The sequence below is a fragment of the Nannospalax galili genome, unplaced genomic scaffold (assembly GCF_000622305.1).
Source record: "Nannospalax galili isolate Female #2095 unplaced genomic scaffold, S.galili_v1.0 scaffold1362, whole genome shotgun sequence".
In the NCBI taxonomy this organism is placed as follows: Eukaryota; Metazoa; Chordata; class Mammalia; order Rodentia; family Spalacidae; genus Nannospalax; species Nannospalax galili.
Window position 1 is genome coordinate 1,121,868 of NW_008347579.1, and position 17,386 is coordinate 1,139,253.

General features: G+C 34.5%; 1 protein-coding gene across 3 annotated transcripts in view; it reads right to left on the bottom strand.

Annotated features, from left to right (window-relative positions):
• Window positions 1-17,386, bottom strand: part of Atrnl1 (attractin like 1) — a gene marked incomplete at its 5' end in the record, with an annotated part of 630,201 nt that overhangs the window by 388,002 nt on the left and 224,813 nt on the right. For 2 of the 3 annotated variants that reach the window (XM_017800920.1, XM_008844317.1), the window contains 1 exon segment: window positions 6,278-6,356. In XM_017800920.1, the coding sequence (XP_017656409.1) occupies window positions 6,278-6,356 (79 nt within the window). 3 annotated transcript variants of the gene reach the window in all.

Below are 17,386 nucleotides of genomic sequence, written 5' to 3' on the forward strand. Positions count from 1 at the left end.
AAAAAGCTTATTATTCTTTACATTATATATAGACAACAATAAAAGCTAATATTAATTGAAAACTAATAACATAAAAGTGTATTAGATGAACATTAGTATTAATTCAATAATATGAAACTTTTAAAACTGATCCTAATATTTTTGACACTTTTAAGAATATTTTAATATCTCTGAAATCTGATGTTGTTTTACTTATTTTATTATTTTCTTAAATTTTTTAATTTTTGGTCTTTTCTGAGACAGGGTCTCCATGTAGCCCCAGCTGTCCTGGAACTCGCTATGTAGACCAGGCTGGTCTTAAACTCACAGAGATTTGCCTGTCTCTGCCTCCCGAGTGCTGGGATTAAAGGCATGTGCCACCATGCCTAGCCTGATGTTGTTTTACAACTGATGATATCATATGACCACTGGTGACCAGATGACACGTACAATGTAGTGGTCACTGCCTGTACAGACTCAAGCTTGATTATCCTGGTTTCAGCTCAGTGAAAAATGATTTATGAAAACCTTAGTTATTAAGCAGAACAAATTTTAGTAATGCTAACAAATTTATTTTGTTTCTATTTTCTTTGCTTTATATAAATATGAATTATATATGATAAAAATAAATCTAAATGATTCTATAAAAGTCCTTTTTAAAAATATGTTTTATTTATTATTTTTATTTTATGTGTATGAGTGTATTGCCTGCATGTATGTGAGTGCACCTGTGTTGTTTTAATATAGAAAGAGGAGCACTGTGCTATGGCTGATCAAGCATTGTTTTTCCATTTGTTACATCAAATAAAGATTGATCATGTCTTTATATCAGATAAACTACAACATATTCCCACTACAACAGACAGATGTGTAGGTTACAAGTGGTCAATCAGAGAATCAAACCTGTTCAAATTTAAGTTATCATTGAAATTCCCTGCATAGTTCATTGAGCTTGGATTTTGGAATCTGTCAGATTTAATTTTGAATAATAGCTTCTGTAGAAACTATGTGTAACCACTTAATTCTCAAAGTTCGTTATGTAGGAAAATGGAAAGGATTAAATACTATTTTGGGTAAAGTGCCTAAGCCTAAAATTTTAGGTAGGTAAAACTTCTTTGGCTGTAATGTGACTACTTGTTGTGATTAATAATGAAGTAATGGCCAACCTTATCTACCAAAAAACTATCGCAGACCTAGAGTTAATTTCACCAGAGCTCACATATGCAAGTTCCATGCATATAAAGTGATTTCTCTAAGTAGAACATTATCATAAGCATGTCACTCACTTCCTAGCTACTAAGAAAGCAACATTTTGAGAGCTGAGAGTTTTATTGGCTGATTAGCTTTTGTAATTCCCCAACAACAGGTCAATAGTTTCTTAGGTGAAAGATTAACTTGTTTCATATTAACATGTCTGTACCTCAGTCTATGTTTTCAGTTATGTAACACCTCAGTGTAAGAAAGTAAAATTTACTCCAAGAATCTTTTTAACATGAAATTGTTTTCATATGCAAATATCTTTGTAGAAGTTTATTTTGAAGAACCAGGCAGATATATATTTGTAGTAATATTCTTAGAAATCTAATTACTAGCCAGGTGACGTGGCCCACGCCTTTGGTTCCAGCACTCGGGAGGCAGAGGCAGGCAGACCTCTGTTAGTTCAAGGCCAGCCTAGATCACATAGTGAATTCTGGAGCTGCAGGGAGACACGGTCTCAAAAACACAAAAAACAAACAAACAAACAAATGAAATCTAATTACTAGATTAAAGCATTTATCTTTTAAATTGGAAGGGTAAGTTCACGTCATTTAGTTTTGCACCCTCAATATAAATCCATCCCCTTCATTTTGAGAACAAAACCAGACTTTACTCTGGAAAATATTCATTCATTCTCTCTCTCTCTCTCTCTCTCTCTCTCTCTCTCTCTCTCTCTCCCTCCCTCCCTCTCTCTCCCCCTCCCTCCCTCCCTCCCTCCTTCCCTCCCTCAGCCAAAACTTTAGGAGGAGGATCTCATTCCTCTGTTCTATTGGGAAACTGGAAATAGGGTTGCCAGGCTAAGCAGTTTGTGAATCCAAACCTGGCATGGTAATTCCAATGGTGCATTAGTGGTAGTTATATCACGGAGATAACTAACAGTCATCTAACTGGACACTTAAGGACCATTCAATAGGAAGAAATTCATGCCCGGTATTGTAAATCTAGCCAAAAACCAGTGGCTGGAGAGGTCACAGACTCTAGAGAAGAATCTACTACTCCCATTTGCTAAATTAATATAGACAGCAACTGCACTCTAAATACTTGTCTGTATGCTCCTAGATGGTATACTCATAGATGCAAGTGAGGCTCTTACGTCCCTTAGCTTTTTCAGTCGAGTGAGGCTACTGCAGAGATCCAAAATTGATCAAAAGGCAGAGAGTTAAGTGACCATGGAGTGCCCAGCCACAACTGATACATCTACAACACAACCTCCAAGCTTAGAGCTCAAGGACTACTGTAGAGATGGGGTATAAAGATTACAAGAGCCAAAGGACTGGGACACCTGGGTAAGTTGGAGTCTCCTAGACTTGACAGAATGCTGCACCCATGAACTCTCCACAATATGATTACTCACATATGACCTGCCTACACAAGACCATACCAGCCGACATGCCAACCTGAATGGAGCATATTTAACAAGACCACACACCTAGATGAAGGGCAACAGGCAGTCAATAGCTGCTGATGCAGGGAGAACTAGTTTTCTTCAAGGACCAGCTCACTGACAGGGCTCCCAATCCTAAGTGGTCAGCCCTAAACACATCCACATAAAGGAACATTACTTGGACTAATACTCAATAGGGGTATGTGCAGCGTGGTGTATAAGCAACAATAATAATTATAGAAGAATAGGTTATGAACTTGAAATGGGATGAGGGGACAAATTAAGAGACAGGAGAGAGGAAGGGGTAGAAAAAATGAAATACTCAGAGAATATCAGTATCACTGGCTATCTTCTAAAAACATCTAAATAACTGAACCTAAATATAGTGACTAACATTTTTCAAAACTATGATTTCAGGAAATTTTTCATAATTTATATATGATTAAAACATCTGAAAAAATTAGATATCAACTCTATGTACCATTGTAACATAGCTCACATTTATTTCTGATAATAATTTCCAAAAATATTATTACATATCACATCTCAATCGCATGGTAAATATAATATAGCCAGTCCAAGACCTCTCGAAAACCTGTGCATATTTGTGTGTTTATTCTAGTAAATGGGTTATACTACATCTTTCCAGTGTAGTATAATATTTCTACTAACCAATATCCATTACTGTTTCCATTCATTAACACAAAAACTTTTCATATAATAATGGGTTACCATTGAAACCGAATCGAAGGGATAGTATTAAAATTGAAGTCTTTATGGCTTGGTTTTTAAAAGCCCTTGAATCCTTAGATGTCCTATTCAAAGGAAATAAAAATAATATGTGTCACATATTAAAATTATATTACAAAAAGTATATTCACACTTAAAATGAACCAAGGCTACAAAGAATTAGAAGTAATACATATTAAAATTATATTACAAAAAGTATATTCACACTTAAAAGGAACCAAGGCTACAATGAATTAGAAGTAATACATCTTTCAGAGTTAACACAGGATACTTTAAAAAATTCAAATTATTTTCATTTTAAATAGTCCTTACATTTAGAAAAACACTACAAATTTTGTAACACAATTACATAAATTCTAAGAAAAAATACTGTTATGAATAAAGTGCCATTCTATTAATCATAGGTGACCTCTGAATCTTTATAATCAATATCTTAGTGTTTCAGAGAAACAATAGCAACAATAAAAATAAGTATGAAGTTCTTACACTTTGGGAGATCTAATAGTTAACACTGAATAAGAAGTTTAGATAAGATGCTGGCTTCCACTCACATACTGTTCCAAAATTAGATTAACAAATTAAGTGCTAATGAGTTTACAAATCTTTGATAATCATAAAATAAAAAGGATAAATCATCTTTTAACTGTTACTTTAAAACATCTCTAATCAAGCAGTAGGTCTACACATCTCCAGGCCTTATCATAACAAAATGTGAACTCTTCTTCAATAATATAAAAAGTATAATCTAAAATACATCTTCAACAGTCAACATATAAGTTAATGTCATGATTACTATGGATATTAATATGTGAATGGTATCTAAGACATAAATTTCATTCTAAAGCCATTTAGCAAAGTTAAATCTGAGACTATTCCACAAAATACTTATAACCATGTACTGTATGTATTTCATCTCACCAAAGTAGATTTTCAGTTTTGGCAGAGGTAAGCCAAAATAATGCAAACATCCTTATTTTCTTTAACAGAAAGAACTACCTTGATGGGTTTAGAAACAAATGCATTATATTGAGAGGAAAGTCACTGCCATAAAATATTTATTTTCAAACATTAGTAATCTAATTCTTAATCTTTTCTTCTCCTTTCCATGTCTACCAAATATTTTTATATATTTTAACATAAAATTTAAAACATGTACAAACATAAAATTAAAGTATTACCTAATTCCAGAGCATATGATTAATATCTAAAAAGAGGACTACTGCTCTAAGGTGATACAATATTAAATAATATTAATGTCATTTGGAAAGGAGTGGAAATTTGATAGATAAATGAACAACTCAAGATAGTTTTCAAATAGTAAACAACTGTATTGCTTCTAAACTAAGTTAATACAAATAAAAATGTGTATATAAATATAAAATCCCCAACTAGAATTAGTGATAAAATGCAAAGCTTTCTTTAGAGATGAGGTAATTCAAATAGATCATCTACTCATAGTCACATGACAGTTAAGGGAAATGCAGTATGTGCAAGTTTTCAAAATGCTACAATTACAAAATTGAGCTTTGTATGCTTTTGAGTTCAGATACTTAAACGGTGCTCTTTAGAACAGAACAGGAACAGAGACCCTCTACTGATCCTTGCATCTTCTCTAACCATTAGGAAAATAGTTACCAATTCTATTCCATTACTTAAAATTCCCACTATCTGCCTACCATATGTATTTTTCTGTTCTGTATCTGATTTTACTGTAATATGTCATATACCATGTCTAGAAGATTGTTAGCATCCACACAGAATTTTACTTCATGAAAAATGTGAATGTATCTGTATTTATTAAGCTCCTTTCAACTGGATTACTTTTTTATCATGGAACCCTATCAAGTCAATTCTCATTATTATAGTACTGGCTCTACTTTGAATCATAGATGAAGACAGGAGTATGATAAAGAGTAATCTGGACAGGGAAGGAATTCAAGTTTCCAAATAAATTATATTTATTACCAAATAAATTAGTAGGCACTGAGTTTTAGGAATATTGGACAGATACAAATTCATGTCATTCATTGACTATATTTCTTCAAATATTCTAGATTGGTTTCAATCAGCTTTAAATATCTTCTTGTATGTGAAAATTTGTAGGTACAGAAATAACTGGGAAATTCACAGCAAATAATTTACTCATAATACTAATATTAGAGTATTAACATTAATAGAACATAACAAACAGATCACTAAATAAAACCAAAGATTTTTATATAAGATATAAAACAATAAATCTACTGAGTATTTGGTTCATCAGACAATTATGTTTCTGTCTCTTGCAGTCAACTACTATATCAAAAGATAAGAGACCATATTTTTCTAAAATAGTACATTATTAGACATTATATTATAAATGGATTACTGTTTTTAAATTTTCAGAATTATAAGGAACATCATGATTAATTCTGATACAGAAGTTCATCGAATTGCCATTCTTTTCAGACATAGCTGGGTATAAAGATAATTAAGAAATGGTTGAGACTATTATGATTACTTCTCCCCCTAGGAAGAATGTTATATTAAATTTCTAGAAGATCATTTTTCCTAAAGCAAAAAACAAATATTACTCATAATTCTCTTTTTCAATTCAACAGAGACATTGATATAAAAGTGTTCTTACAATATAATTAAATGTCTAAAGATGCTCCTGATTATTTAGCTGAATTAATATTTGTGTTCATTATAAATTCTAATACTATCAAAATATGTAAATATTGCTTCCACAAATATTATCTTGAAATGACAGTAGTAGTTTACTCAGAAACGTTACAAACACAAGATTGTTCAATGTGAAGAAGTAAAACTGATCTGAAAATTCAGTATTTTAAGGAGCACATTTCTAAAGGAGTAGACACCCATGTGTGCGCAACCCTCACAAAGATTATGTAATATTACTGCTACCTCTCTCCGTCGAGAAGCCCAGCAAGTCTGTTTGATCTTCCACACCACAGCAGCCACCAGTAATAATGATAAAAAACAACTAGAAAATAAAGCACAAATAATTTATCTAAAATACACTTGAAATATACAATAAAATAATATAGAGTAAATTAAAATATATAGAGAATAACTTCATCCTGATAAATATTTCCAAAAGTATCATGATCTACTCACTTATTTCTCTGTGAACTGTTTTCTGGCTTGTATACTAATTGTTCAAAATAGTAGTGATTAGTATCTATACAGTATTTAACATTTGAGAGGACACTTTCCTTGGGAATTGTTTCAGCTGAATTTCATTTGTAGTTTAAATATTCTCTATCAAAAGATTCACTTCTCATGTGTAAGGGGAACCATTTCTTCTTTGAAACTCTTCTGAATACAAACGCGTTCCTTCCTCTTTTTGACACACATAATATAAGCAAATGTACCTTACATTCCAGATTCTTTTTTAAAATTATGAACACTCCTTAAAATTCAGTTTAAATAGCTATCAAGATGGCTCAGTGGGTAAAGGTATGGCCATCAGGTGTGACGGCCTGAGTTCTATCCAAGGAACTCATGTGACAGAAGGAAAGGACCAACTCCTAAAAGTTGTCCTCTGACCTCCACAAGCACACTGTGGCATGCAGGTGCCCCTTCCCACGAAGTGAAGAATTAATAAATAGATATAATTTTTAAAATTCAGTTTGAAGAAGACTCTTCTCTTTCTCTCAAAAAGAAAATTCAGGTCTGGGGATATGTGAGTTGTAAGAAATTTTTCCTAATATGTATAAAACCACAGTTTTGTTTTACTATTAAAAATAGAAAGAGAGCAAGAATGAGACACAAAGATATATGTATATTCCAAATCTGTATTTTTATTTCTGCCCAAATTATAGCACCTTACCATTAAAAAAGATTTAAGAGATTTAGTTCAAACTCACTCACTGCTAAAAAATAAATCACTGATACAAACACCTAATTAAATAATTGTCTAGGAGACTGCTAACTCACAAGTCAATGTGTTTCATTTTCAGTTAGCTCAAACTATGAAAATATATTTTTTAATCAATTAATACCATTTTATTTTGAGTAAAGCAGAATCTGTGCCGTATGCTAAAAGTTTTCCATATATTTGAAAAAACCTTAATGATCCCCTCAGGTTCAACAGTTCTTAGCCAGAATGTATAGGTTACCCAATCCCAAGTGGTCATCCCTACAGACGTGCACATACTAGTACCACCAAATGTTCTGAGCAGGTTATACATGTCAATGCGCAAATATAAATAAAATAGTCATTAAAGAGAACACAAAATTGAGAGAGAGTTGGGGGATATGGGAAGAGTTATCGGGGTGGGGGAGAGGGAGGAATACAAATGATGTAAATTCAGTACTCATGTTTAAAATTCTCAAAAAAGTTAATAAATTTCTTAAACGGGGGGACGGGAAAAGAAGGGGAGAAGAGAGGAGAAGAAGGGAGAGAAGTGAGTATCAGAAGTGAAAGTTTATATTCTTCTGTATGGTCTCCCAAAGGCAACAGAGAGACAGGAAAAGCAGCAATAATAAAAACGTGCTTGAATCAGGGACAGGTAAAAGGGAAAATATAGAAACATAGGGAGGGATATTTCAATAATTTGATCATAATCTTCATAAAATGATCTTATTTAAAATCTTAATGCAAAAAAACATGGAACACAAGAATCAAATATCAAATACATACGTGAATAGTTTGTGTTATTATTCTTTGATTTCAATAAGACATCAGAAACTAGGACTTTGTGTTAAAATACAGCACTATATTATTTTTTAAATAGACTTTTAATAATTGATATTTCATAAATATCTTTCAGTGGTTTTACAATTCTACAACACTTAAGGATTTTATTCTTAACTAAATATTAACAAATTCAACTAATTTAAGAATAGTAAAATTCATATGTATTTAAACAAAAAACTGTTTGTTCAATTTATCCAACTGCCAAGACTCAAAAAAATCAAGAAAGTCTTGTGGCTGGAGGTGGGATTCCTGGGAAGGGTGGTAGAATCCAGTGATCCAAAAGGAAAATGGAGAACATTAGAGTAAGAAGGGTTAAAGGCAGTGGAGAATGGGAAGGCAGAGCAGAGGAGTATGGGGAATGATAAATAACAGTAAAGGCCTTGAGAAAAAACCATAAGGAAACCTTCCACTATAGAAGCTTCTCAAAGTCTAATCATATTAACTATGAAAAGATATTAAAAGGAATTACTTTATGACAGGGGGACATTACCCCTTCTAGACATCATAGGCTAACAAAATAAAACATCAATGCCAGGAATGAAATCCCTCTCTAGAAGCTGTTGACCAAGGGTCCCATAGACACTCAAACAATGCTGGTCATTACCCCTGCTCTTGTTTACCCACCAGAACATAAGATCCTATTACTGAAGATACTGCATACATAAGCTGTAGACCAAACAAAGAAAAACTGATCTGGTGCTGACTTGAGAGCCTCATTTCTAGTAACTTTCATAGGGCTGGAAGGTGCTATACAAGCTACCAGAAAAGAAAAATCAGCATGAAATTTACTTACCTACATGTGAATTCTGGGAGCTACAACACCAGGCCTAGCAAGATATGCCCACTGGTGTAACAGTGGCACAACTATTAAAGAAGTAACAAAACTACTTTGTAATTGGTTTTAAGGTCTGCTTCATAGGATGGAGCCCATAGCTGACACTGATATCAGGCCTAGGAACCTGGGGCTACACAAGACACAGGATATAGGGGAGAGCCTAATGATACTCGTTTTGTACTGAACAGTTATAGTATAAAACTGACTCCTGATGAGTTATTGTTATACCCATAAATTAATGTATCCCTCAACTCTCACTACAGAAGTTTCCTTATGTAGTAGATGGCAGTTAACACAGAAACCCAAACCTAGCTAAGAGCAGAGAACAAGAGACCACAAAGTGCTTAACCCTGAAAGGACATCTGTATCAAACTTTTGCCTGCCAAGGTTCAGGGATCATTGTGTAACAGGGGGAAGAAAAATTATAAGAGACAGAAGTAGTAGATAATCACAAGGAAATAAAGTTTTTCAGACATCTGGTCAGTTACTCATAAGAACTCACAGCAATAGTGACAGCATGCACAAGTCCAATGCAAGCTCAAACCAGACAAAATTCCAATATACACACAATATACACATGGGGAAGTAGGTTAGAAACCACAACCTAACCTAAGAAACTTCTGGCAACTGATGGTTGCTGGGAGAGGGAGAGACAGTCTCTTTCAAGGACGTGACTCTTAGTAGATAAACCAGGTTCCAATGGACCCATATTGAAGGACATTTGTGCACACAAATTAGATTCAATAGGCCATACACACACACACACACACACACACACACACATAGAGAGAGTACATTAAATTGGGCGGTGTGCAGGAAGGGGAGGTGAAAATAAGGAGGGGATCTAAATATCAAATTATTCTGTATAAAAATCACAGAAATCCAATAAAAAATAAAAATGATGTTTAAAAAGAGTAACTATAGGTTGAGAAAATAATCTGAAATGTGAAAAGCTCCAAAATCCAGACATTTTCAAGTGCTCACCTTCTCCAACAAGTAGAAAACTTCACAAATAACATGGAGTCATAAGTTGCAGTCAAAAGGTGTAATAAAAATATTACATAAAATTACCTTCAGAACATGTAAGTAAGGTATACTGGAAACAATTATTTTATTTTGTATAGATGTGGGTTCCATAACCAAGCTATCTTATTATACATGAAAAGTTTCTAAAATGAGAAAAATAAAATTTCACATACTTCTAGTACCAGACATTTTCAGTCTTGGATACTCATCTTGTATGCCTTCAGATACACTGAGTTAAGATAATTTCAAATGCATACTTGCATACAGAAGACCTAATTCAAACTGGTCAAAAATATTATTCAAAATATAATTCAAAAATATTGGTCTTAAATACACTCCCTGGTCGTGTTGATGGAGTTAAATGAAGACTGGAAAAGAACCCAGTAAATCCAGCACACATTATGTTGAAGTTGTGGAGAAAATAGAGCTAAATTAATCTCCCCCAAACTAAGAATTTAGACATCAACAGCAGTTTGGAAAACTGAATATTTTCAAGCCTCATATAGTAGGATACTATTAAGAAAAACTTGGAAGTATAATCTTTCTGGTTGATGCCTCCACTACAGTTAATCTGGATAATATATAATTCTTCAAAGTTGCAACAAAAAAGTGACAAAAATCAATGTTCATAGTGTTCTTTCCTATATTGAGTTACTTTAGAATCACACTGTTTGAAAGCCAGGTGTTTGTATAAAAATTTTAATTATAAAATTTTTAAGTATTTTAAAACTAATACAAGCTCCTTTTGGAAGCTTCCCTAAAATGTATTGCATAACACAAGAAGAAAAATAATAGACAACTAATAAATTTTCCCAAAGACAATATGCCTATGTAACCACCTGCCACAAAAAAGAAATAAAACTTAACTCTTTCTCTCTTCCTCAGACCATACTGATTTAACATCAAAGCTTACTTTTGTCTATTTCTGAATATATTACAAATGGAATCCTCAATTTATGCTTCTGTCTGCGTTTCCTTCATTCAGGACTCAATTGTCCAAAATGTTTCTTTAGCATTAGTTTATTCTCTTAAATGCTCCACATTATTCAATTTTCTGGTCATATTTTCCATTCCACTCTTTTTGTCTGTCTTTGGAACATTTCTACTTTGTCGTTGTGTAAATATAATTCCTTAAATACATTTCGTATGGCTTTCAGTTCAGTGTAACTGACAGAGGACACGTGAGTACAGATTCAGAATGTGATGTCAAGTTGTTTTCAAAGTGTTGTATCAGTTCCTAGTGCACCAGAAGTTTCAATACTTTATGTCCTTTCCAGCACTTGGTATCATTTGCCTTTTTCATCTTAATCACTCAAGTGGGCATATAACAGTATTAATGGTGGCTTTAAACTGAGTTCTCTGATAAAAATTAGGTTGAGCATATTTCCATTATTAGTTGGATATCATTTTTTATAAAGTACACATTCAGTTTCAGTCATTACTAAGTGGAAAAGTTATCAAACAACTTTTATTGATTTATGAATTATTCTCTGTAGGAGTTCTTTTCTGTTGCTGTGATAAAACACCATGACCAAGGCAACTTATAGAAGAAAGATTTTATTTGGGCTTATGGTTCCAGAGAGGTTAAATTCCAGCATGGTGAGAGGGATGGCAGCAAGCAGCAGGCATGGCTGCAGAAGCCAAAAGCAGAGAGAGGACATCTTCAAGACCAGGTTACTGGAAGCGGATGGAGGGAAACTGGAAGTCGGCTATGTCAATGAGCCCTCCAAGCCCACCCCTCGTATTGGAGTGCCATACGTCCTCCAAGATCACAGCTCCTAAAACTCTGCAAGCAGTGCCACCAACTGGGGCTATTTATTCAAATATGTGAACATACTGGGGACATTTTTCATTCAAACCACCACATTATAAAAGTGGCAAATATCTATCACTGTGCAACTTCACTGTTCATAACAGTGTCTTCTGGTAACCAAAGTACAGTTTTTCTACAATGGAGTTTTACTACCATACTTTATTGTCTCATTTAAAAAAATTTTTCCCATCCTAGAAAGTATTCCTATGTTTGATAGATTCTGCAATGACTTTACTTTCCTCTTAAAATTTATCTGTATATTTAGTATGAGACAGTAGCAGATGATCAGTTTTTCTCTAACAGACCCAAAACCTGATAAAGCAATAAATACTGATAGACCTGGACTTTATAATAAAATTTAAGCACAGTCACTTTAGTCAGAGACCTCCCTACTGTACTGTCATTTATCTTATGCTACATTGACTTTACAGAAGTACGGAAGTCTTGTTTATGGACTGTAGAAAATACTGATATTTTATATAATGATATTTTCTTTTAGTCACATGAAGATTTTTTGCAGTATCCCTGGAATCTGAAAGGCAAAGGACTTGTTCACTGTTAAATCTGATACCAGAGCAGAATTCTATCAACTAGCTGAGTTCTCAAATTCTTTTGTTTTCCAATTAGGATCAAACTTCCACATGTGCAGCTCAGAGTTCGCCCTAGGAGTTCGGAGGTAACTTTATGGGATGATAGGATGGTTATTCTCTGTGTTATCTCCCAGGTCTTTCTGGTTCCCTGGGATCCATTTTTTTAACCCCTGGCCAGAAGAGGTCTGCTTTCGTAAACACACCATATTCTACATTGCGAGAACAGACAAGAGAAAGCAATCAGCTTTATGCCCTACTCTATGACCACAGCTCCACCATCATACGCAGAGCCTAATTCCTCTCCTGTTGATCTCCGTTCTTACAACTCCCTGTTTTGAGCCATTTTGTTAACAGTCAATGCTCCTGCTATGGAAGTGTCTGGAATGGGGTGTGGAACTGAGGGAAAATATTTTAAACTAGAGAGAGAACTAGAGAGATGGTTGAGAGTGCTTGCTGCTCTTTCAGAGAATTGGAGTGCATCACAGCATCCATACTGGGTGGCTCATAACAACCCATAACTCCAGCTCCAGGGTATCCAATGCCCTCTTTTGACCTCCCCAAATAACCATGTCCATGTTCACATACACACAGATACACATACATAATAAATTTTTAAAATGTTTTTAAAGCTAACAATTAAAAGGAGAGGGTTTCCAACTGTATCTGATCTATCCTTATCCCTTCCCACTTTCCAGAATTCAGAACTAGAGAAATTCCCCCAGGTAGGGCCACAGTAATCTCACTTTCCTGTTTTTGACTGCTCAATGTGGAAACTCGCAAACTCTAAGGAACTCAATCAAATCTCATATTTCTGCTGTTCCTCCATTTTCTCTCTGCTGACCTCAAATAGTTAACAGTCATGTATGCATTTTATCAAGGTTTTATAGTTGAGGTCAGTGGTGGCAGATCTCCACAAAATATTTACTGCGACTGGAATCTTAGGGTCAAAACCAGTACAGTTTGATAGTACTAAAACACCCATCTTTTCAACAAACCATGCTATAATAATTGTAAAGCCACACTCAAAATAATGGACTTTGAGGTCTATTTCAATAAGAAACAAACAAAATAGATGAACTTATATAAGGCCATATGTACACATTAAAATCTAAAGTCTTAGAAGTAAATCTATGTAACCTGGAGTTAGACAAGTAGTTTTTTTGTTCTAACACTAAGAACATAGTTAATAAAATTTTACTGTGAATTTTATCAAAATGCAAACTATGCTTAACCATGAAAGGCAATATTAAGAGAGTAAAAGGGCAAGTCAGAGATTGTAAAATCTTTGCAGATAATCTCTCTGGCAAAGAGTTATATTTAGAATATATAATGAATAGTCAAAACTCAACAATAAGAAAATGAAAATGAGCTGGAGAGAGATTCAGCAGTTAAAAGCACAGGCTGTTCTTGCAGAAGACCCAGGTTTGAATCCCAGCACCCACATGGTGGCTAATAACTGTCTATAACTCCAGTTCCAGAAGATCCAATACCCTCTTCTGTCCTCCTCTTGCATTGCATGACACATGTTCACTAACACACATGCAGGCAATACACTCATACACAAAAAATAAAAATAAAATTTAAAAATTAATAAAAGAAAATGAAAACAAAAGATGGACAACTTGAAAACACTTTCTCAAAACTTATAAAAGGATAACAGCTAATAAGTACATGAAAAGTTATTCAATAGTATCAGGCAAATGAAATGCAAATGAAATCACAAGAGATCCTCTCATGTCTGTCATACACACACACACACACACACACACATACACTACACACACACACACACACCACACCCTATCTCTAGGTATATGTGAATGTGTGGGGAGAAAGCTAAAATTAAAATTACTGACAGGGCCAAGTCCTGGTAAAGATGAAATACCTGGGGCCCTCCTGGTTTGCAATTCAATGTGAAAAGACAAAGTCACTCACTAAATGATAATAAGGATTGTCAAGGATAAACAGGGGCGCAGCCTATGCCCCAGCAATCTTACTTCCAAATACTTATCCTTGTGTTCAAAGAAAACTTAAAGAAAATATGTTGTTCACTGAATCAATAGCCAAAATTGCTAAATAGTATAACAATCTCTATCTCTCGATGGGTGAATAAATAAATGTGGTTATGTCCATAAAATGAAATACTTAACAGTGAACTATAATAGACAAATCCGACAAACAAAACATCCTGGACAAATCTGAAATAAATTATGCTATACAGAGAAGCCATTTAAAGGACATCATGGAAAAGGTAAGAGAAAAGAACAGGTGAGTTGGTTCCATGATGGTATTCTCTGGGGTTTTGAAATGAAATTTTTCTACATCTTTGTACAGCTGATAATTTTAAGAAATCATATGACTGTACCATAAAATGAATTTTACTTCACATAAATATTAAAATTCTACATACAAATGAAAGCAAATGAAGAAACAAATAAAAGAAAAAAAAAAAGATACCGGGAAGTAGCATATGCTTCCACCCTACCACATGCACAAGGAGAAAGTAACTGAAATTGCAAGTTTGAGGCTATTGACATAAAGTGAAGCAGATAATTGGACCAGGTAACACATGAACTTGAAGCTATGTTTGAATCATAAATGAGAAAAGAAGTTTTAAATAATGGGGTCACAGAATTCATGTTTTAAAAATTACTTGAACTGTTTTGAATACAATACATTGATGGAAGATATAATTAAGGTTGGCAGGACATTAAGTTGGGAACATTTAGTCAGGCCGATAGCAACAGCTATAGTTGAGCTAGAGAACCTTGCAAAGACAAGTATGGACAGCATACTCCCTGTAGAGCAAGTGGCCTTTGTGGTGTTAAGGAGTATTTAAAGGGAAGTGTGAAGTTACTCACTCTTTAAGGTGTCTGCTATTGCCAAATGCTCCAAACATCAGCTTTGTAAATTAGATGTGGAATGCTGGCTTAAATTGCAATAAAATTTGCACTGTCGTTAGTTTATTCTCATATAATACATTAGATTACATGAGCAGTTGGAACATAGACACTTATTTTCTTCCATAAGAAAGCTATGGAGACACTAAGAATATGACTCAGCAATATAAAGGAATGAAGTAGTGATGCACACTATATCACAAATAAATTTTGAAAATGTTGTTGTGATTCCAAAAGCCATTTACAAAAAATTACATAGCAACAGATCCCTGCTTTATACAAAATTTCCAAAACAGGAAAATCTGTAATCCAGAATTAGGAGGGATGGGAAATAACCATTAATGGGTATTTGGTTTCCTTTGGAGTGATGAAAATATTTTAAAACAGATTGTGATAGTGGTGGGGAAATCACAGAATTGTATACTTGAAAAGGGTGAAATATATGAGACAGATCTTTACAAATATATTTTAAAAATAAAATTAGAAATGAAGAAGAAAGGTTAAAAATTATGCAATGATATGTAAAGCAGAAGCTTGCAAAGATATCCAGTGCTTTTCTATGTATAGGGCCTAGAGTGCAGGAGGAGCAACAAAAGGAACCAGTGCTAGGGGCTCATTCGATTTAACACAAAACAGGGCAGGGGAGCACGCATGCACACACATACACACACACACACACACACACACACACACACAATGACCTGAAAAAGCACTGTAAAAAAATGAAAATTCGATGGAGAAACACCATAACACATCAATAATCACAGTGAGTGGAAAAAACAATCAGTAAATTTCCATTTAATTTCCTGTCATAAAGTTCAGAGGTTCTAAAGGAGTCCAACTACAGAGGGTCAGAGCACAGCAAAGAAAACCTCCAAATATCTGTACCATACTTTTAGTATTAGACATTTTAAGGAGGGGGGGAGGCAGGGAGACAAAAATTATATGAGTCAGCTACACTCACAGAGGGAGGTAAAGTTCAAGAAAATCCCTCTCTTTAGGGCACTCACCTTTCACAGAGGTGGGAAAAGATGCCATTTTTAAAAAACAGGAACAGTAAGAGGGAACTCTTGGGGGCAGTATATAGTAAAACATATGATGTGAAAGTAGAGCTGAGGGAAAAACTAGAGGTAAAAAGGTTTAAATGGGAGTGCAGCAGGGGAATGGGGTTAAGGAAAGAATGGAGAAGTGGGGGTCAACCAAAACTTAGGATAGGGAAAAGCCATACAGAAATCAACTACTTTATAAGGTAACTAAAAATTAAATTACTTTTTAAAGAGTTAGAATGAAGGTACTTTGTGTGAATGAATGTTCCTGCTCCTGGGAAGCCATTAACAATTATAAACATTATTTTAAAAAGTCCAATGTCAGGTGTAGAATTATCTCCCCATTTGTTGTTGGCCAAAGAGCCCTCTGAGGCTCAGTAAACAATGAAGGCTATTGTCATTGCTCTTGGTCACACATCAGAACTAGATGTAAAACCCTATTGCTGAAGACACCACACACCTGGTACACAGCCAAACTGATAAATTAAGCTGGAAGGCTCCACTTCTATGACTAGTGCTGACATGCCTGAAGGTGCTATTCAGTCTACAGGGGGAAAAAAGCCACCAACAACATCTTGTCTTACCCAGCTGTGGTCCTGTGTACTATAATACCAACCAGCTAGGTAAGATGTTCTCACTGGTCAAATAGTGGCACAACTGTTTGGGAGATACCCAACCACTTTCTGACTGGATTTGATGCCTGCTGCATACAGTTTTTGTAATGTAAACCTGGGCAAAACATATGGCTGGGTATGTTGCAAGCCCTAGAGGGGAGCTTACTGCTGATATTAAGTGGATATGTAGCCAAACTGCCATCTCTAAATATTTATATTTATACCTCTTAAATTGGTGTTTTAATCTGCTTTGGTCTTTTTGCAGAGGGTAATGCTGAATACAGATATTCACGACTGGTCAAAATGCTCAGAATAAATGACTTGCTGACTGTTCAGCCCTAAACTACATGGTCAAACCTACAGAAGTGTTAGCTACCTACATAAGACCTGTACACACACACACACACACACACACACACAAATAAGGCAACAAGGCAGGAAGGAGAACAGGTGAGGAGAACAAGAGTGTCCATAGGAGTAGGGGAGA